At 44.7% G+C, this 21,087-nt stretch overlaps 1 protein-coding gene across 2 annotated transcripts; it reads right to left on the reverse strand.

Moving 5' to 3' along the window:
- Positions 1 to 7,461: 7,461 nt before the first annotated feature.
- Positions 7,462 to 14,620, reverse strand: ZNF706 (zinc finger protein 706). Of its 2 annotated transcripts, none has more exons than XM_005306621.5 (4): positions 14,384 to 14,620; positions 9,879 to 10,015; positions 8,434 to 8,541; positions 7,462 to 7,767 (listed from the first exon to the last, which is right to left on the reverse strand). In XM_005306621.5, the coding sequence occupies exons 1-3, from the start codon at positions 14,508 to 14,510 to the stop codon at positions 8,446 to 8,448; spliced, it is 360 nt and encodes a 119-aa protein (XP_005306678.2). In that variant the 5' UTR covers positions 14,511 to 14,620; the 3' UTR covers positions 7,462 to 7,767; positions 8,434 to 8,445. The 2 variants fall into 2 exon arrangements, with proteins under 2 accessions (XP_005306678.2, XP_005306680.1); XM_005306623.5 differs by lacking the exon at positions 14,384 to 14,620 and adding an exon at positions 13,753 to 13,892.
- Between the last annotated feature and the right edge of the window lie 6,467 nt (positions 14,621 to 21,087).

The following is a 21,087-nucleotide window of genomic DNA, read 5'->3' on the forward strand; positions in this document are numbered from 1 at the left end:
CTGACACAGTCAGCTGAGGGAGTTGTATTGCAGTGTAGACATATCTTTAGGGGCTTGACTGGATTCACATTAACGGTGTTTGTTCTCCACTGACATTTCTTTCTGGGCTGGTCCCAGTAACTTCATGGCTATGCAGTTGGAAACAAATTCTTGGCAAATGACATTTGAAAGTTTCTTTACTGACAGTAATGGCTCTTTGCATCAATTTTGAAATTTTACTTTGTCTCTTCAGTCTATTTTCTGAAATATCCATTCCATGCCACCAGTGCAGGCCTTAATTTGGGCCAGTGCTGAGCCCCGGCACCTCTAGGCTTGACAGGTTATAGCCCCTGCACCTCTAGGCTGGCTGCATCAGTTATGAAATCACTTATCACAATCTTTGGCTATGTTTGATTGGTGCATGTCATTTAATTTGTGTATTCATTTTAAGTTTGTACCCAAAGAAGAGAACTATGAGTGCAAGTTTAAAAACAGAAGCTTATCTTTGACAAGGCGAGGGGTGGGCGGGGGAGGAGGAGGAGGGAGAGAAGAAGGCACAAATATGTATTTATTTATTTTATAACTTAAGATTTATCAGAGAGTTTGCCAGGTAATAGCAGTTTTACGGTTTTATTTGGCATTTCTGATTGCATCCCTTAAGAATAAATTTTAGGTGATATTTGTTGTGTCTGTCCTTGAGAAAAATATCTTTTGTGGGTGCCACAAAACACACAAACTCTTGGAGACACACTTACGGCACTTTGCCTCTTGAATAGAGCATGGCGATCATTAATGATCAACCTGAGTTCTGACAAGAGCTTAAAAACAAACATTTTACATAAGGAAATACACATACTTATTCGTATTGCAGTAGTGGTTAGAGGCCCCAGTCAGGGATCAGGGCCCCATTGTGCCAGACACCCGGCAAAAAGAAAATCGGATCTCACTGGGTTGGGGAAAGGACACATGGGCCCTGTGAAATCATGCAGTGAGTTCACGAGAGAGTATTAAGTTAAATCCAACTTAGGAATTGTCTAAGTCTTTATTCCATCTTTTGAGTTATGGCTTGTGAAATATGCCAGATGTGCCCTTGTTCATTTAGAATGGGTGTCCTCAGGTCAGCTTCCCAAGACATGTTTCACACAACATTGTGTAAATATTAAATTAGGGATTAGTACAACTATTTATCTCTTATATACCATAAACATGACAGTTTGTCTTCTTTGGGGTAAAGAGCTTGCTTGAATTATTAATCTTTGTGAGACAGAGGACATTACATCTAATTCGTAGAAACCTGACAAAGTAGTTGGGGGAGAGGTTGAATGGAAATTTTACAAGGGTATCAGAGCTATTGCCTTTCTGTGTTTGTCAAATGCTGAACCATTTAAATACATGCAGTGATTGTGATTGCTCGATGTATGGTTCAAAAAGTTATTCTCTCTTCAACACAGAGAGTTTCGAGAAGATTGTATTAAAGTCTGACTGCGCCTACTGAAGTCAATGGCAAAACTCTCACTGATTTCAGTGGCGCAGGATCAAACTCTTACTTGGGAAGAAATGGAACCACAAAGCATGAGCCAGGTTAGGAGACACCCTAGCTGAAGTTAAAGGGTTTTCCTCAATACAAAATTGCAAAGCTGGGGTTCACAGGCTTTCGGGTGACCTTACAAGGATTTACAATAGCAATATATAACTCACTCTTGTATCAAATATATTGTTTAAGTGAAAACAACCATGGTATTTCTTCAATGGAGCCAAGTCATTGGATAAAATATTTCTTAGATCTCTTCAAAAAACCCTCTTTATGGCTGACTTACAAGATCCAACAGGAGTACAGAAGAATCCATTTACGAAAGAAACTAAACCATAAATAATACTTAGAGTATAAGTATTACAATATTTATAATACTATAACATTGTTAAATAAACTAAACGTAACTCCTAAGGAAGAAACTCAGCAAACCAAAACCATTCTTAGTTTAATAATATAAAAACTTCTTCCTCAACTAAGATGAGGAGTTTTGCCATCCTCAAATCCTGTATGGAGAGAAAATACACTTCTATTCACAAGGAAATTATTCTATTCAGGTTCTTACACTGCACCCATTCCCAGATATCTGATTCAAGTTACAACACGGAGCACAATGGCACCTTTGTCTCTAAAGTGTTACTACAATACAAATAGTAGTTTATCATAATTGCATACAGAACTCCACAAGCCAACACAGTTTTAAAATGTTTGCTAATATTTTCTCCAATAGACAAATTAACTATTCTTTTGGTTGGAAAAAGACTGATACCCACATTTTTTTCATCCTTAAGATGAAGATCCTTAAATACCTCAAAGTAAAACATGCTTTTCAAAGTTTTATTCAAAAACATAAAATGACTATTACACCACATACACGTGTGTGTGTGTGTGTATGTATATATATATATATATATATATATATATATATATATATATATATAATGGAAATAATTGACATAACAGCAACTGGTGTTTTAAAATACACCAGGGATTAAATAGATTTTAAAAAGAAAACCCTACTCTCTTCAAGCAGAGAATAAGTTGTGTATAATTAATAATTGATATTCCAGTAGCTCTCCTAGTGTACTAGGCACTGTACAAAACACTTAGGAAGGGTTGGTTTGTGCCCAATTCAGACAAAGGGTAGAGGAGAGAGAGACAACATACAAATTAAATGGGGAAGGTAATGATTGGCTATATCTTGATATTAGCATTTATTATATAAATTACTCCCCCATGTGCACTCAACCATAACATTATTACTTGCTTAGTTTGCTATAAGCATCCTGGTAGAACTAGACCTTTATGGGAGTGGTGGGGCAGAGTTAGCATGAGAAGAAGGTAGAAGCCTTGGAGGCCAATTAGGAACGACATTTCATGCCTAAGGAGTGGCATGGAAGACATACAGATGACTGTGGGGGAGACAGACAAGTGGTGTATTGAGGCTGGCATCAGTAGGGTGGAAGGAACTCGTGTCAAGTGAAAAGAAGGAAGGATGGGTAAGTAGGAAGGGGTAAGGTTATGCCGGGCTTTAAAAGCCAGAAGAGGGATTTAAGTAAATATGGTCATAATGACATAGACTGAGAATGAAATTCAGATTCTGAACAAATCAGTGCTATACAGTGTTCAAGAGTACAACATAACCGTTACTGAACACACAACAGATTAGAACAGTCTTGTCTAGGATGCATTCTCTTGCCCTGCAAATACTCTCATACACCATACTCCCTTGTATGTTGAAATTTAGCCATACACAGCATGTAGAGTAAATGCTTAGCACAGCTTAAACCTTTGTGGGAAAGTTTGCAGCTTTGACTTTTTTTTATTTGCCATAGATTTTTATCATAGTAAAGTGTTTATGGCTTTAATACCTCTTACAGTGGAAAAAACATTCAAGGAGAAAGAGGCAGGGCAGTCACGTAAACTGCTCTTCTGTTTGATTTATTAGACTCGATACAACCTCAAGGGCAGTGTGTTGATGCTGTAGCCCTCTCTGCACTGGCTCTGAGATCCACCTTTAGAGAACTGAACATTGTTCCAGCTAAACCTGTATTAAACATATGTTAGGTCCCTGCCTTGCACAGGGCCAAGCTATGTTAGAAACATTTTTAAAAGGCATGGTCAGAGCCTGCTTTTAATAAGGTTTAAGCAGAGTTTGTGTCTGTCCAGACTAGAGGACCAAATTAGGAAATACGGCATCATAACTAACATTTAGCCAGTTTAGAAGTCAATATAGTTAGGATCATCTTCTGCATAAGCAAAATTCTTGTGATAATTTACATGCTCACCCCTGACAGCTAAGCACATGAAAGACACTTCAGCCGTGTTCACACTAGCCAAGTTTTTCAAGGACTAGTGATTTTGAAATGTCTTTAAAGAAAGGTTTATTTTTAGAGAATAGGTGTTCAACACTTTTGAAATATCAGACCCCATATTTAAGATGTCTCAGGTTTGACCCCATAAAATTGAGGCATCCAAAAAATCACTAATCACTTTCGAAAGCTTTGTGTGTGGCTTTTAACCCCATCGAAGTTTTAAAACGTGATTTTGGACACAAAGGTTTTTTAAAAACAAAACCCCCACAGTTCTCTATTAATGCAAATAAGCATATCCAAATAATTTTAAAACAGTTGTTGCTAGCAAAACTTCAGCTACTGCATAGACTGGGCCTTTAATATCCTTTTTGAATGATGGGACCTCTCTGGAGATACTATTAAATATGTAATAATTACACCAAATGTGTAAACCCAGAATTAGAAGCCAACAACACTTGGTTGAAGGTACAGCCATGCAAGAATGCCTTAAAGCAGTGGCTCTCAAACTTTTTTACTGGGGACCCCTTTCACAGAGCAAGCCCCCCCCCCCCTTATAAATTAAATATACTTTTAAAATATATTTAACACCATTATTAATGCTGGAGGCAAAGAGGGGCTTGGGGTGGAAGTTGACAGCTCATGACCCGCCCCCCATGTAATAACCATGTGACCCCCTGAGCGGTCCTAAGCCCCAGTTTGAGAACCTCTGCCTTAAGGGTTCTAAATGGGTAAACTAGCCAGGGGACTCTAATACAAAAACACTTTGCAGTAGTGAACTGAGTAGACATAAAGCAAGTTGACCCTTTACTCTGTATTCTTTAATAAAGTAGTCAGCTTGCTGGTCAGAACTTTTTGATTTAAATGGTGTCAGCATTCAACCCTTTACTATGCTTTGACTTTTAATTGGTAAACACATTGCAACTTGTCAATCTTCACTATGCTACACTTTTTAGATCTGCATTAGAACTTGACTCAGGTTTAAATAAGATATGTAAATTCTCTTTATTACATAATTTTAGTGATATTGCATTATGTTTCAACAAAAGTAAAATTTGGAGGAACCCAGATCCTCATCACTATGTAACTTTCAAATATAACTAACTCTCTTGGTCAATCTTGCAGTGAAGAGCACTTCTCTATCACAGGAGAATTAAGAGATGGGGAAGTCTCCAAAGAGATTGCCAGAACATTGCACAAAACACAAATACTGCTGTGTTAAGGTTACATATGAACTGTCCTTGATTTTTTTGTTGCAGATATTCTTCAACATCCTCAGTGGCAGGCCTCTAAAGGGGAGAAAGCGATAGCAGTCCCTGCATAGAGGCAAGTCAGCCTTGCAGGATGAAGGTGGGAAGTTTGCCCTGCCGCAGCTTCTTTTTGTAGCTGGATAGCATCAAGATTTAGAGCTGTCCAGCCAACATAAGTTAATTTACTAAAAATACAGGAACACTTATTTTTAACAGGCAGGAAATATCACATTTTACACTTTAGATTTTTTAACTTGCTCTTTAATCAGACACAGTACAATGCACAATTGTGTCTTTTTAGCCAGAATTAACAGGGTGCCATCCACAAGTTTAGAAGTGAGGAGAGGAAACTCCCCTATTCCTTACCACCCCCCCCCCCCCCACAACTCTTTAAATCCATACACTGAGTATTTGCAGACAATACTAAATGAGGATAATTCCCCCACTAGTCCTGCATTCCCCCCATACTTTTGGGTTCAGTTTATTAGAAAATGTTACAGTATTTCAGATTGCAACAGCTGTAAATAGGGAGTTTATTAGTGTATAAAACTGAAGAACACCCTGGCCTTTACCAATATCAACTGATGGTTACGTAGTTATCATACAGTTTTCAAAATGCAACAAAATTCTTAAGTAGGTTAATTTGTCCTACCAGTATGATGCCGCTTTCCAGCCACCTTATTTGCTCATTAACTACGTTTGCTACACAATCTGTAAATTAAAGCAACAAAACATGTCTTTCAGCTTAGAGCTTTTTTTGGTAAAGGATGCATCCCAGAACCTTCTCCTGAGAAAAACCAGACTACCAAACATCAATCAATGTGAGGAACATTTTGTTCAGGGTATACTCATCTTATTTTTGATGAAATTACAGTATGAGAACATTTAGGTACCCCTCAGCACCAAGTTGAAAGGCAGATTTCTTGTCTTGTGGGAGTCAGGCTGTCAGAATGAAGTTATTGAATTAACTGCTAACATTAAGAAAAAATGAAGGGCTACATTCTAATGTCAGTACTAGTGCAGTACTGGATTATTTTCAGCAGACGAACAGGGTACCTATCAAAGTTCAGTGGTATACAGATTATGTCAGAGTGGGTATATTACAATGAAACTTTAGGCCAAAGTGAACATTTACAAAAAGATACAACTTAATGTCACAGTAAAGAGGGTGGGAGGCTAGCCTGACACAAGTAATTCATTAAAAGGGAAAGTAAGTGGATGTAGAAAGAGGCTGTATTTGACTTGATATACCAAAAATACCACTTATTTCAAGTGAATTTCATTAAATCAAAGAATGTGTTCAACTTGGTTACTTGGTCTGTCAGAAATAAGATTAGTTATTGTGGCTGCAGTTTGTTGTAACCAATTTCTCAGCAATTCATATCATTTCCCCTCTGTCTAACCAATTTCAGAAGGTCTGTTCTTTGGCAGTAACACCTCAAATATATTTAGGATGGCTACCACTGTATATCACAGACCTTCCAGCACAATTCAAATACACCAGTTTTAGATTTCCCCCCCATGATAAACTTTATGAAGGTTAAATCTGTCCTCAAGTGCTCTCATCTAGGGGTTTCAGGCAAAGCTTAAAATTTTCCCTGGTAATGTTGGAAAGTCAGGACTGATTTAAGTTTAACTAGCTATATCACTTCCAGTTAGTCATTTGGCTTGTGTGCTTTCCAACAGGCTTATTTTAAGTTCATTGTCAAGTAAGCAGATCATTAGAGTTTGATTACTTTGCACACTTCTTGAAAAGGTTGCTACTAAGATAGCCAGAGACTCTGGAGGGTGGGAGGTGAGACGTGTGGTTGACTGTTCATGTGCATTTACAATCTTTCCAACTGAATTTTACAATGAAGAGCAGAGTTACTTTAACTTGCTATAGCATTTGTGAACATTATTCTGATAAGCATGTCCAGAAATATTAAATTCTATTGTGTCTCAGCTTTGCCAGCCATCTACTAAATATTAAGGTTCACTTGTCTAACAAGAGTCTCGCCAGTGCATGAATAGAAGGAACAAGTTCCCTTACAGCAAAGGAGACCTGTTCTAAATGGCTTGTAGTACCCACACTCCCTAATAAACAACAAAAAAGAGGAAGTCCCATGATTCTAATACAGGTTCTAAGAAGTTGGCTATACCTCGAGTCAAGAAATTAAATTTTAGTAACCGAGCTCAAACAGGCAGAACATTGGAAGGTAAACATAAGCAGTTTCCCTCTTAGGTTAGCTTTAGCTCAGCTTATTGTAATGCACATTACTTTCAGTGGAATGAAACTGCTCACGTTTCTGGCAGGATGGAGAGAATTCCACTTTGTCCTCATTAGGATTTTATAAGGCAGATAATGTGGAAAGTTGAAACAGAACTTCTACAAGCATTTAACCTGTGATATTGTAAAAATCAAAATACTACTTTATTAAATGAGTTATTTTACACAATATGAACATCAGTATAATTACAATTGTAAAAAATGTTTATAACAAGTATGGACTGGTTTTCAGGATTTCCAGATAGGGCACAACTGTACATTTACACAGAATCGTCTTTGCATGAAGCTCAAGAGGGAACAGCATAAAAATATGAATGTTTCTGTAACCCCTTCATTTTTGCTGATCAACAGTTTGTTAGAAAAGCAGCTGCAGATTTGTTATGTAAGGTCTGACTGTAGACGAGTCAATAGGTGCCATGAATTCACCTATAAAAAAACAAGAATTCAGTTAAACTGAACTGTTGCCCAACACGGCTCTAACTACTACTTAGCTTCCAATCACTGAAAAATTATATTGAACTAATTACGAACCAAAGGGTTTTTGATTATGGGTTTTTTTTTTGGCATTGGTTTAGCTACCCTGCAAATATTCTCAGAAGATTAGTATCTACATAAATACTTTCTCTACCCAAGCCAAATAGTATATATTTTTATGTTGTGTAACAAAGTCTAAACATTTGGTCATGTGCTCAACAGTTCTAACTTCATTAAGTCTTGTACGGCAAGAAGGAAATAAAGTATCCTTTGAAAAAAGTACTTACAATAATTTATGCTTCTAATCTAAATACCTGAATAATACTTCGCATTCATTAGTTTGTATCAACCCCATGGGCAAGCCTCTCACCTAGGGTTGTATTTTTTCCTCAAAGTTAGTATCAATGGTCCAATCAAGGACCAGGACTTCTGCTGCCGCAGTAGTAATGATGAAGTTGCTTCTCATGCTTAGTGATCTGAGGATGTGTTTTTAGTTTCAAGCTAACTTTCACTTCGGAGAAAATGAAATAATTCTCAGCTAGCCAGTAAGCAAGGCTAATTCATTATGATAAACAGTACAACTCAGATTTAGTTTTTAAAAAAAGTGTATGTAATAACCTGTAAACAACTTTATGCCTGAACATCAGCCAATTCTGGAGGAAGTGGAGTCTTAGGATGCTTGCTCTCAAAGTGCTGTTTGAAGGTCTTGGGGTCCGGCATTTGTGTCTGATTAAAAAAAAAACAAAAACAAAAAATTATCTTTATACATGGCAGAAGAGTGTTAAGTAAAATATTTACACTGAACTGTTCTCCCCATTTCAAACCTTAATTTTCTTCACCAAAGTCAACATAGGGCTTGACTTGTCTCACTGATGAATGCAACATATGTATATAATTACCAATCTTAGTGCCATAGTACTTCCAGCAGACAGGCTATCAAGATGCTATTGTGCATTACTATGCTAGTTTTAGAGACTCTCTGGCTCTATATTAATACAATCCTCTGATTTTTAACTCCTGTTTTCAGCATATCATTATCACATACTTGTTTTATGCCACCTGCCAAGAATGCACTGAAAGACGTGTGCTCATTTTTATTAGAAACCTCCTTGCAGATGTCAAGTTTATTCAATCTAGGATTTTACAAATAAATTAGGTGGGAAGCCTACTCCCTTCAAAACTCAGCCAAAGGATACATATCTAACTTGTATAGAACTATGAAGCCAATTCATTTTTTATGGCCTCACTGGTACACTGAGGCCCAAAGAGTTATTTGTAGCTCTTAACCCATTGTTTCTAGCAATGTGTAGACCGCAACTTCTGATTGCATTAGTAGGAAAGCTAGCATATTTTGCAGAAAAGAATGGGGGTGCATGCATCTGAGTGAGCAGTCCTCCATTGGGAAGCTTTCCATTACAGTTTATTACAAGTCACAGATCTGTTCTAGGACTGGCCCTTTAAATGAATGCACTCTAAGAGGAAAGGCAGGATTCAGAAGAGTCAGTCAGGAGGAAAGTCAGAATCTGATTAGGTGCTTAAATTTCTGTTCTCTTGTCAAGACAATAACTTTGGCAGAAATATATAACTATTTATTAAACCCTGGCTACAGCTCTTAGCATCATGCTCAACAGTACTCGCCATCATTGATGGCTGATAAGGAGCATCTTTTCATTTAAAGATGAAGTAAAATACACAGCAGAAAAGTGGTCTCAGACCTCTAGAGAAGCCTTGTACTGCATACCAACTGCAAACATGAAAATTTGCAATTAAGCAGTCTGGAACCACTGGTCTACAAGGTGCTGATCTTTACATGTAACCACAGGAAGCTATCTTCCCTCTTTCTAAGTTATCTATGTAGCTAAGGTTATACAGCCCAACAAAAATAATATGAAACCCTATTATATGCACATAAACTACAAATATGCCTGGAGCAACTAGCCAGTTAACCCACTATTACCACAGAAACATTTACTTTGTGATTTCCACAACTTCTTTCTATAAAAGTCCTACTCTAGGCTGGAAGAGTTGCCCAGTGTAATGCTTTGTCTTCTGCTCCTCCTTACCCTACAAACAGTGCAGGTATATATTAAGGCAGCCTTGGCTGCAGCCTTCTGATCATGTCCTTGTTTCTTTTTCTGTCCAGCTTGCTTTTTGGCATTTTTCTGCTGCGACTGAATCTTCTGCTGTCCACGAGCCATATCTACAAACAAAGAAGGATGTTTAGTCTAAGTGAGAAAGAGACTGTTTTGGCTACTGACTCAGAAGGTATCCTTATGAGCAAAGAGTCATATGCTCTCTCCATATGGCCTACTCAATCCACATGAGGCAGACACATGGACAGCTCTGTTCAGGTTCCTTGTGTAAATACCTCTGTACTCTAAGTACTTTTTATATGAAAAGTGGTTAGTAGGTTCCATTCTAAAGCTTCCTTCTAAATGACACTTCAAAGCCCATCTTTTAGAGAGGTATTTTCAGTGGATAAACAGTAAAACCAATGTTTCCTTTTATATGCATTTATTTTCTAATTCCTGCCCAGGTAAAGAAATTCAGATTTAAAGATCTCACTTTGGTTTAATCAATTGATTTTCTAAGCAATAAAGCCCTAAACATTTCCAGATGAAACATGAATTGGGCCATAGATGTCAAGACAGTGATTATTGAACTGTTGTCCATGGATCACTGGTTTCTATGGAGCACTTGGCTAGGGGTCTGTATAAAGCACATGGTGCTGCCTCTCCCTAATGCAAGCTACAGCACAGGACTATAAATTCAGCCCAAGAGAGCCAGGTTAGCTGCCTCCATCAAAAGCCACTACTACATATAGAATGACAAGAGGAGGAGACAGGAGCTGCCCTCAGGGACTGAAGTCATCCACCATCAGGGAAAGGATGTCTATGAGACATGGGAATAGGATAAATGGACAGTCTATATAGTGGAGCAGGTAATATTTCATGGAAAACTTGCTTCCAAATTTCTACTCTAGCTGCTAATTCCTCATCTAAAGTTTTTTTTTTTTTTTTTTTTTAAATCTGATGTTTATTTGAATTGCAGAAGTACCTGGAAACCCAGTTCCATAGTGCTAGTCACTCTATGAATATAAAAAGACAGTCCCTGCCCTAAAGTTTTTACAGTCCATGTAATTCTATAGCTACCAACTGTAAAAAAGGATTATGAAGTCAGAAGAGGAGAGAAAAAAGCATGAAGTGAAAATTCCATGCAAATTTTCTTAGAAAGAAGATACAGAAATGCAATAGATTTCTTATGTTCAACACTTCCATGAAATAGATTATTTTAAACAAAAATCTAAGGAGCCGGTTTTAGCTATTTCTGTACCAAAACTATTCAAAGAAAAGCTATAGTGATTTTATCACATTAAATAAACACTATATTAGTAATGAGTTTTCAGGATGTTAGAAATACCTGTCACAATTTCACTATTAATGGTTTCAATTGAAACTGTCATTACACTGATACATGCTATACACCTGAGGGAATTTTGTGCCACTGCACGCACACAGAATTCATGTCCCCCACAGATTTATTTGCTTCCCTGCAGAAAAAAGATTTTGACAGGGAAGCCACAAAAACTGTCATGCACCCCTCCTCAGAACGGTGGGTGTGTCGTTTTGGGTGCCCAGAGCAGCTAGCAGTGAAGTAAATCACCACAGCGTGGGGGGGGGGGGGGGGAGTGAGTGCTAGGGATGTCCTGGCCAGTGGCTCCTTCCCTGTGCCAGGCTCAGCTGCTAGTCCCCACTGGGCAAGGACTGGATTTCCTCTTTCCCTGCAAGGAATGGCTGGGGCCAGGTCAGACCCACCCTCAGAAACCTCCCCATGGCTGCAGGAAGCGCCACACTGCCCTTCCCCTGTTTGCCCATCTGCCCAATCCCTGATGCATCCAGAGCCTCTGTTCCCAGACCCCCTCTCCCCCCGTGCCTCATCCCCTGCATCCTCCCACACACACACACACACACACACACACACACACAACACCAACCTCTGGCACCTGAACCCCCTCCCCCATGTCCTACCCCCTGCATCCTGAGGTTCCCCCCACTGAGCCCCACCTCCTCAGCATCCAGACCCCCACTCCTGCACCCAGACCACCTCCCGCTGAACCTCACATGCTCCTGCACCTGGACCACCCCTAGAACCCTGCCCCACCCAGTCCCCCCCACCGAGCCTCACCCCTTGCACCCACAACCCTCCTCCGATATCCCCACATCACTGAGCCTTACCCCCGGCATCCAGAGCCCCCCTGCATGCAGACACCCACCTCGATGAGCCTCACATCCCCTACACCCGGACCACCCCCTCCTGCACCCAGACCTCCATCTTACCCAGCCCCAAGACCCCCTCCCGCTGATCCCCAACTCCCTTCAACAGTACCCCACTGCTGAGTCCCATTGCCCCTGCACCCGGAAACCTCCCCCCCAACGAGCCCCTGTGAATCCAGTCACCCCTGCACCTGCCCCCCCCGCCTCCCCAAGTGAGTTGCCCACACACAGACTGCCCCACCCAGAACAAGTCCCTCCACACTTGGAACCTACTGGACTGAGCCTGCCTGCCCATACCTGGTGCAGAGGGGCAGGGCCCGAGGGTGTTTCTGGGACAGACCCAGCCCTTGCACTGTGTCAGAGTTGGGCTGCAGCCTCACTGCCAAGTGAAGGGTAATCTCCCACGTCCGTGCAGCCAGTGGCCTGTCCTCCCTACTGCCTTGCTGGAACCTCCACATTTATTGACAAATAAAATTTGCAGAATTTTAAAATTTTGTGAGAATTTTCAAATGTTTTGGTGCAGAACTCCCTCAGGGGTAATCCCAGCAAGGGCCTCAGACTATTTATGTAGAGTACACTGAAGAATGTGCACTTCCTGTTTCAAAAGCAAGGGAGATAAAGATTTTTACAGTTAACTGAAGGTTTAAATTTCCTAGTTAATTTAATGGAAGACTTCATTTATCTAAATACTGCTCTACACTAGTGTCAAGATTGTTTTAAAACAAACAATAGGGAGAGACTAAAATTCTCTTTAAACAAAAACATCCAGATGTGGGAAACAGAGTGGGTTTTAGTTATCTCAGTTATTTCTCCTGCAACAGTTGCACCTCAATTAAAAAGTGTTACAATATGTTTTACTTAGTGTCTTGATATTAGTTTGCTAAAAAGGCCACTAGACAAGCACACTAGTTTATTATATTGAGATTGCCCATAAGTATGGCGCTGTTATTTTCGTTTTTTTTTTTTGTCTAGTTAACTAAAAAAAAGCATTTATTTGAAAATATTGGGCTTTCAGATTTGGTCGAGCCAGACTTTTAGTTTTAAAAAATTGTAAATTACACAACGTAATTCCAGTATGCGGAATTTGAACATTAAGTGTACTGGCAAGCTAAGTATTTCTAACTCTCTTGGAATACTACAATACTGTCACTTTCAGAGTTTGCTGAAAACAGTTACATTCAGCCACAACTAAACCAATTCTATATTTCAGAGTTAAAGTAACATATTATGATGACTTTCCTGTTTTCTTAAGCACAGAAACACCCTTCAAGAACTTAAACTGGCCCCAAATCTTGATTTAATACAGACTTGCATGACAGGATATAAAAGAAACTTTAAAAAGCTTGTTAGAAACGTTTAATATTAAAGCAGTCACAGTGAAGTTAGAAGACGCAAATGCTAAATAGCACAACTCGATTGACGCCCATGTATTGCAATACACCTCATACTAAGTTGTTTTCTTGTAAAACAACAAGGATTACAAGTAACCAAAACCGGAAAGTCAAACTAGAAGCAGAATGTTCATATCCTGAGACTGGAGAGCAGCAGCTGCTTCCTCTGATACTTTCAGAGGCTACAAATAGGTTAAAATTGTTCAGTTTAGTTTCCAGCAGGATCGCCAAGGGCCCTAGGCTCAAACTCTTTGTGATGAAGCAGAACCAACCTCAGGCAGCAGCCTGGTTTGAGACCGAGAATTCAGTCCGGCTCCGAGCGTAGCGTACAAGTACTTCAACCCCTTCTGGGTGACCCTGAAGTGTCGCGGGCCGGGGAGAAGCCAGCGGCCGCAGGGCTCCACGCAGCGAGCGAGCGCAGCCCCCCAGGCCGGGACTGCAAGGGACAAGCCGGGGAGGGGAGCCCGTGGGCACAGGGACAACGCTGCGCTCGGCCGCGCTCCCTGACCCCGGGGCCCAGGCAGGCAGGGACCGGGAGCGCCGAGTCCACCTCCATGGTCAAGTTTCGACACCGTCCAGCACCGTGAATGCAGATTTCCTCTAGCGGGAGAAGCTCGCCCCCCAACAGGCCACGGGCCGCCCTTTCCCCCAATTCTCCCCCCGGCCCTCAGGCCCGGCCCGGCCCGGCCTCCCGCCGTCGCCCCGGGGAATACCCCGACACCACCTCAGGCCTCACCCGTCCCCGCCAGGATCAGGCCCCAGCCCAACGAGATGCCCTCACGCCGGGGCCGGGGCCAGCGCGCTCCCCGGCCCGCTCACCGCCTGCGGGCCTCCTCTCCCCTCATGCCTGGGGGAAGGGCCCGGCTCCCACCTACGGCAGCGCCCTGCCGGGTCCCCGCTTACCCGGACTAGCCCGGCCGGCCCAGGCGCTAGCGAGCGGGTGGGGAAGGCTCCGTGCGGCCCCGCAGCAGCCGCGGCCGCCGCCTGCCCGAGAGGAGGATGGAGGAGTCAGCGCCCCCCAATTGCGCATGCGCGCTGCTTCCGCCTCCCCCCGCGCCGGCAGGTCCCGGCCGCCCCGATCCCGCCGGCCAATGGCGGCGCCGCCCTCTTACATAACGCAGGGAAGGGCGCGGGGCCTCCACAGGAACAGGGGGCGGAGCCGCAGCACCTCCCCCGGTGCCCGGATGCTGCAGCCGCCCGCTACCGGGAGGAGCCGGGGACATTTGCCTCTGCCAGTCCCGCCCATTGCTTCTCTCCGCCGGGGAGGGGAGAAACGTGCTTCCTGCGGGTGCCTCCGTCACCATGGGAGTGGGGAGACATCCCCCCGCGGACCGTCCCCACTGGGTGTGCGGGGAGTGGGCCTGAAAATCCCGCCCTCGGGGCTTCCATTGAGAAAATGGGGGCTTGGGCGCCTGGCCTCCCCTCAGGTGTTAGAGGGGGGAGAGCCCTCTGCTGAGTCACGCGGGGACGGAGTCGGGGGTGGGTTCCCGGGCCCTACACGTTCAACCACCTACTAAGCCCCTCGCCCCCCCCCCCAACAAAATCCGAGATGGGAATTGGGGACGCAAGAAGGGGAATCCCTGAGCATGGGAACCCTCTTAACGCGACCCCTGTTCACACTCCGCAAGCGCCGGTTGCGCTGCCAAATCCTCCATCCCCTCTGTCAGCTGTCCATGTGCAGATTGTTGAACTCTAACCACCCTTAGCAGCGCTTTAATTAGAGGCCACTTCATTTCCCCCTCAAGACATATTGGCTGCATCTACATTGAGGATTTGAGGGAAATCTCTCACTGTTCCTCTAGCACCAATGCAGCTCCACTAGTGCTGGTTTGAAAGGCACTTGTGCTGTGGTCTGTTGTGCACTGTCAGTGAACTGAGACAGGCACATAGAGGGATACCTTAAAGCACAGAGACACTGGGACTCAAGGATTAAGCTCCCCCTTTCACATAGGGCCTGTCTCACTAACAGCACCACCCAAACCAGTAAGTCAGCTGCAAACGAAACCAGAGTTGCCTGGACACTGTACACTCTGACAAAGCAAAAGAACTATAAATTGTAGGGCTCAGACTCCAGTAAGGATTAGGGCTCCACTGTGCTAGGCACTGTACAAACACAGATAAATACTCCTGAGGGCATTCTGCACCTATATATGCACAATATTTTAAAATTCTGCAAGTTTTATTTGTTAAATAAATGTGGAGGCTCCAGCATGGCAGTGTGGAGCACAGGCCACTGGCTGTACAAAGGTGGGAGATCACCCTGCAGCCTCCCCACCCTTGGAACATGAACTCAGCAATGAGGCTACACCTGACCCAGCACAAGGCCTGGGCCTGCCTCAGAAACACCCTGCCCTGCTCCTCTGTGCCAGTCAGGATCCAAGGGGCTCAGTGTGGGGTGAGAGGGTTCTGTGTGGGACAAACTGGGTGCAGGCAGCTGAATGTGGGGGGTCTAGGTGTGGGGGATATGGATGCACTGAGGCTCGTTGGGGGGGGGGTGGAGTTTCCAGGTACAGGGGCAATGTGACTCTGCAGGGGCTTCCAGGTGAAGGTGGTTGGGGCTCAATGGAGGGGGGTCTCAGCAGGGGACTTCGGGTGCCAGGGGCTTGGTGGGGTGTGGGTGCAGCTAATTGGGGGTCAGTGGCATGGGTGTCTGGATGTGGGGGCTCAGGTTGATGCAGGAGGGTGGGGCTCATCAGGGTGGAGGTTTGAGTGCAAGGAGCTCAGTGGTTGATGGTCCGGCGGGATCCAGATGCAGGGGTTGAGGTATGGAGTGTCCAGATACACAAGGTTTATGGAGGATGGGGGAGCAGCTCCCCATACAGTGACCCTTCCTGCAGCTGAGTAGTGATGGGGGCAGGAAGCTGAGCTTCCTGCAGCTGGGGGAGGTTTCTGGAGGTAGGTCTGACACAGCCCCAGCCACTCCTTGCAGGAGAAGAGGAAGTCTCATCTTCCTCTGCCTCCAACCCAGCTAGGACTAGCAGCTGATCCCAGCTCAGGGAAGGAGCCACTGGCTGGGGTGATTTACCTCTCCGCTGGCTGTTCTGGGGTACCTGAAATATATGGAGATATACATATCTCATAGAGCTGGAAGGGACCTTGGAAGGTCATCAAGTTCAGTCCCCTGCCTTCACTAGCAGGACCAAATACTGATTTTGCCCTAAATGGCCCCCTCAAGGATTGAACTCAAAACCCTGGGTTTAACAGGCCAATGCTCAAACCACTGAGCTAGGTAGTGGTGTGTGACTGTTCTTGCAGTTTCCCTTTTCTTCCCTGTCAGAAAGTCATTTTTCTGCAGGGAAACAAAGAAATCTGCAGGGGACATGAATTTTGCGCACGTGCAGTGGTGCAGAATTCCCCCAGGAGTAAGGTAAAGAAACTGTCCTTAACAGATGAAGGGTTTAGGACAGGGAAGCAAATGAATATGGTGACTGGGCCCAGTTTTGATAATTACATATTTTGCTGTTAAAAGCGACGAAGAGTCCTGTGGCACCTTATAGACTAACAGACGTATTGAAGCATAAGCCATGGTCAGCTGATAAGATTCTGTAGGCATCATGGTGTAGGTTTAAGAAGGGATTTGAAAGGAAGTAAGGCAGTGGCTGTATAGATTTTACAAGAGGTTTTCCTTATGCACAAGAAATGGCATGAGAGAGGTACAAAGGTGTTTTTGGAAGAAGCTGACGAGTGTTAAAGGACCGGAACACCTGCGGAGTGAAGATATGTGTCACATGCGTCTGACAAAGTGGGTATTCACCCACGAAAGCTTATGCTCCAATACGTCTGTTAGTCTATAGCCACAGGACTCTTTGTAGAAGGGAAAGGAGGGATGGTATAGACCAGGGGTCTCAAACACACGGCCTGCGGGGTTGTTTTCTGCGGCCCGTGAGCTCCTTGCGGCCCCCCCGCCCCAGCGTTTACCTAGAGCGGCTCCAGCCCGACGCGCACCGGGGGAAGGGCAGGCTCCCTGCCTGCCCTGCCCACTGCCGCTCTGGGAAGTGGCCGGAACATGGGTAAGGGGGTGCACAGAGCTCTGTGTGTTGCTCTTGCTTCAGGCAGCGCCCCCAGCAGCTCCCATTGGCCACAGTTCTCCATTCCCGGCCAATGGGAGCTGCTGGGGTTGGTGCCTGAAGCAACAGCAACACGCAGACCCCTGTGCCCCTCCTCCCCCAGGTTCCAGCCATTTCTCAGAGTAGCGTGGAGGCAGGCAGGCAGGCAGCCTGCCCTGCCCCTGGTGCGTGTCGGGCAGGAGCCCGCCTCCCGAGCCCATCCTGCAGCCCAACCCCCTGCTGTACCCTGCACCCCTCCTGCATCCCACACCCTAACTCCCTGCCCTGAGCCCCACACCCCTCCTGCCCTCCCTGGGGGCAGGAAGGGGGCAGAGTTGGGGTGGGGATTTCAGGGAAAGGGTTAGAATGGGGGCAGGGCCTCATGGAAGGGGTGGAGTGGGGGCAGGGCCAAGGGTGGCGGGGGGCGGTGTCAGTAATGCGGCCCTTGGCCAATGTACTAGTCCTCATGTAGCCCTCGTGGTCATTTGAGTTTGAGACCCCTGGTATAGACTATGAGTAAGTGGAGGAAAGATTGTGGGGCTCTCCAGGTAGTGCCTAAGGCCGTGTAGAAGAAGGAGCTGCTGCTAGAGCCCAGATGCTTTTGTTTTGGGACTTCTAAGTCCTGTCTGGACTCTGATGTCAGTGCCTTTAAACCAGTGTGTAAATTATGGTGACCACCTTTGCTGCATGAAAATAAGGGACAGTGCTTTATTTTAAGGGATGTTTCAGGGGAACGCCATTTTCCTTAGCATATCATGTATTTTCCTCTCAAGTGTACATTTATATTGCCCTCAAGTATACAGTGCAATTATCATATGCTTCAGTGTAAATGTTTAAAATGGTACTTGAGAGACAAGGTGGGTAAGGTAATATCTTTTATTGGACCAACTTCTGTTGGTGAGAGAGACAAGATTTTGAGCTACACAGAGGAAGACCTTTGTTTGGTAAAAAAGATTGGTAAAGGCCTAATTGTGAGGCCTGTGCTAAGGAGGCATTGAATATGTGGAAAAAGCATGAGAAGGAAACAGCTGACGATGGGAGAAGCAGTGTTGGCATAAGCCTGGGTGTGCACCACCTCTTATTTAGAGATCCAAGGCTGGAGTTCTAGAGAAGGCCCCCTTTCTTGGCCTGCATTAACTGATTGGATTTTCAGGAAGATGTATTGGGCTGTTTCACCTTGGGTATCAGCCCTGCACGGGTAGGGATGAAGACTGTGATGTGGGCTGGACTAAGGATATGTTTTGTTTTTGTGTTGACTCTTGTAGACCCAGAAGGGAGGATCTGTGGTTTGGCTGAATGTCTGACTTCTCAAATCACCCATCTACCAGAGGGAGACTCTCCAGAAGGAAAATGAGTCAGTAGCTATGCTTGCATGGAGGCATTTGGTGGCAGAGGCCAGGAAAGCATACAGTGAGCGTGATCATAACTTGCAGGAGGAGATGCTGAGGCTAATGGGGGAGCAAATGGACACAATGAGGCGTCTGGTGGAGCTGCAGGAGAGCCAACTAGACTACAGACTCCTGCTGCATCTATTGTGTAACCGCCTACCCTCCTTGCCACGTTCCATATCCTCCTCACCCAGACACCCAAGATCGCGGGGCGAGGGGAGGAGGAGGCTCCGGGCGCCCTGCCACTCAACTCCAGGGGATGGCCCAAGCAACAGAAGGCTGTCATTCAAACAGCTTGGATTTGTAGTGTGGCTACAATAAGCAATGTGGCCTTGTCCTTCCCTCTTCCCTCACCTCACCCCGTTATCAAACCCTTTGTACACCCGGGCTTCCTTTTACCTGTCAGCATTGCCAGTGATCTCAATTTTTTTTTAATAAATAAAAAAATGAATGGATTCAGAACAATAGGGACTTTATTTCCTGTGCCAGCTGTGGTCGAACGGGGGACGGGGATTGGCTTACAGGGAAGTACATTCACCAAAGGGGGCAGCTTTGCGTCAAGGACAAACACACACAACTGTCACACCGTAGCCTGGGCAGTCATGAAACTGTTTTTCAAAGCCTCTCTTATGCGCAACGCGCCTTGGTGTGCTCTTCTAATTGCCCTGGTTTTTGGCTGTTCAAAATTGGCCACCAGGCGATCTGCCTCAACTTCCCACCCCGACATAAACGTCTGCCCCTTACTCTCACAGATATTATAGAGCACACAGCAAGGAGCAATAACAATGGGAATATTGCTTTCGCTGAAGTCTAACCTACTCAGCAAACTGCGCCAGCGCCCTTTTAAACACCCAAAGGCATATTCTACCACCATTCTGCACTTGCTCAGCCTATAGTTGAACTGCTCCTTACTGCTGTCCAGGCTGCCTGTGTACGGCTTCATGAGCCATGGGAGCAAGGGGTAGGCTGGGTCCCCAAGGATAACTATTGGCATTTCAACATCCCCAATGGTAATTTTCCAGTCTGGGAAGAAAGTCCCTTCTTGCAGCTTTCCGAACAGCCCAGAGTTCCGAAAAATGCAAGTGCCATGCACCTTTCCCAACCATCCCACGTTGATGTCGGTGAAACGGCCCTTGTGATTCACCACAGCTTGCAACACCATTGAGAAGTACCCCTTGAGGTTTATGTACTCTTTGGCATGGTGGTCCGGTGCCAAGATAGGGATATGCTCTATTGCTCCACCACAGTTAGGGAACCCCATTGCAGCAAAGCCATCCACTATGCCTTGCACATTTCCCAGAGTCACTACCCTTCTTAGCAGAAGGGTATTGATTGCCCCAACTACTTGGATCAAAGCAGCCCCCATGGTAGATTTGCCCACTCCAAATTGATTCCCGACTGACCCATAGCAGTCAGGCATTGCAAGCTTCCACAGAGCTATCACCATTCACTTCTCAACTGTCAGGGCAGGTCTCATCTTAGTATTCCTGTGCTTCAGGGCAGAGGAAAGCAACTCACAAAGTTCCATGAAAGTGGCCTTAGGATGCGAAAGTTTAGCAGCTGATTCTGCCAGGCCCAGAATCAGCGTTCCACTGTATCAACATGCCCCAATGCCGCCGTGATATCCCAATTGCCACATCCCATGCTTTCAGGAATGGCTGTGTCTTCCTCGTGGTGGCGGCTCCTAGCTAGGCTCTGCACATACTGCAGGATAATGTGTGAAGTGTTTGCAATGCTCACAAAAGTAGTGTACAGCTGAGTGGGCTCCATGCTTGCCATGCTATGGCATTTGCATGGATAACCCAGGAAAAAAGGCGCAAAATGATTATTTGCCGTGGGTGGATGATAGATGGCACACATATCTGTATCTTGGCACCATACCACCTTGCCACAGAGTACATTTACAGAAAGGGCTACTTTTCTATGGTGTTGCAAGCACTGGTGGATCACTGGGGTCAATTCACCGACATCAATGTGGGCTGGTCAGGGAAGATGCATGATGCACACATCTTTAGGAACACAAGCCTGTACAGAAAGCTGCAAGCAGGGATTTTCTTTCCAGACCAAAGGATTATCACTGGGAATGTTTGAAATGCCAATGGTGATCCTGGGAGACCCTGCCTACCCCTTACTTCTTTGGCTCATGAAGCTGTACTAAGGCCATCTCAAGAGC

Source organism: Chrysemys picta, chromosome 2 (assembly GCF_011386835.1).
Source record: "Chrysemys picta bellii isolate R12L10 chromosome 2, ASM1138683v2, whole genome shotgun sequence".
NCBI lineage: Eukaryota > Metazoa > Chordata > Testudines > Emydidae > Chrysemys > Chrysemys picta.

Coding starts and splice junctions, on each gene's coding strand:
- ZNF706 (XM_005306621.5), bottom strand. CDS start 14,510: ATGCGCAATTGGGGGGCGCTGACTCCTCCATCCTCCTCTCGGGCAGGC. Junction 10,016..14,383: donor GGCCGGCCGGGCTAGTCCGG/GTAAGCGGGGAC, acceptor CTTTGTTTGTAG/ATATGGCTCGTGGACAGCAG. Junction 8,542..9,878: donor ATACCTGCACTGTTTGTAGG/GTAAGGAGGAGC, acceptor TTTTTTAATCAG/ACACAAATGCCGGACCCCAA.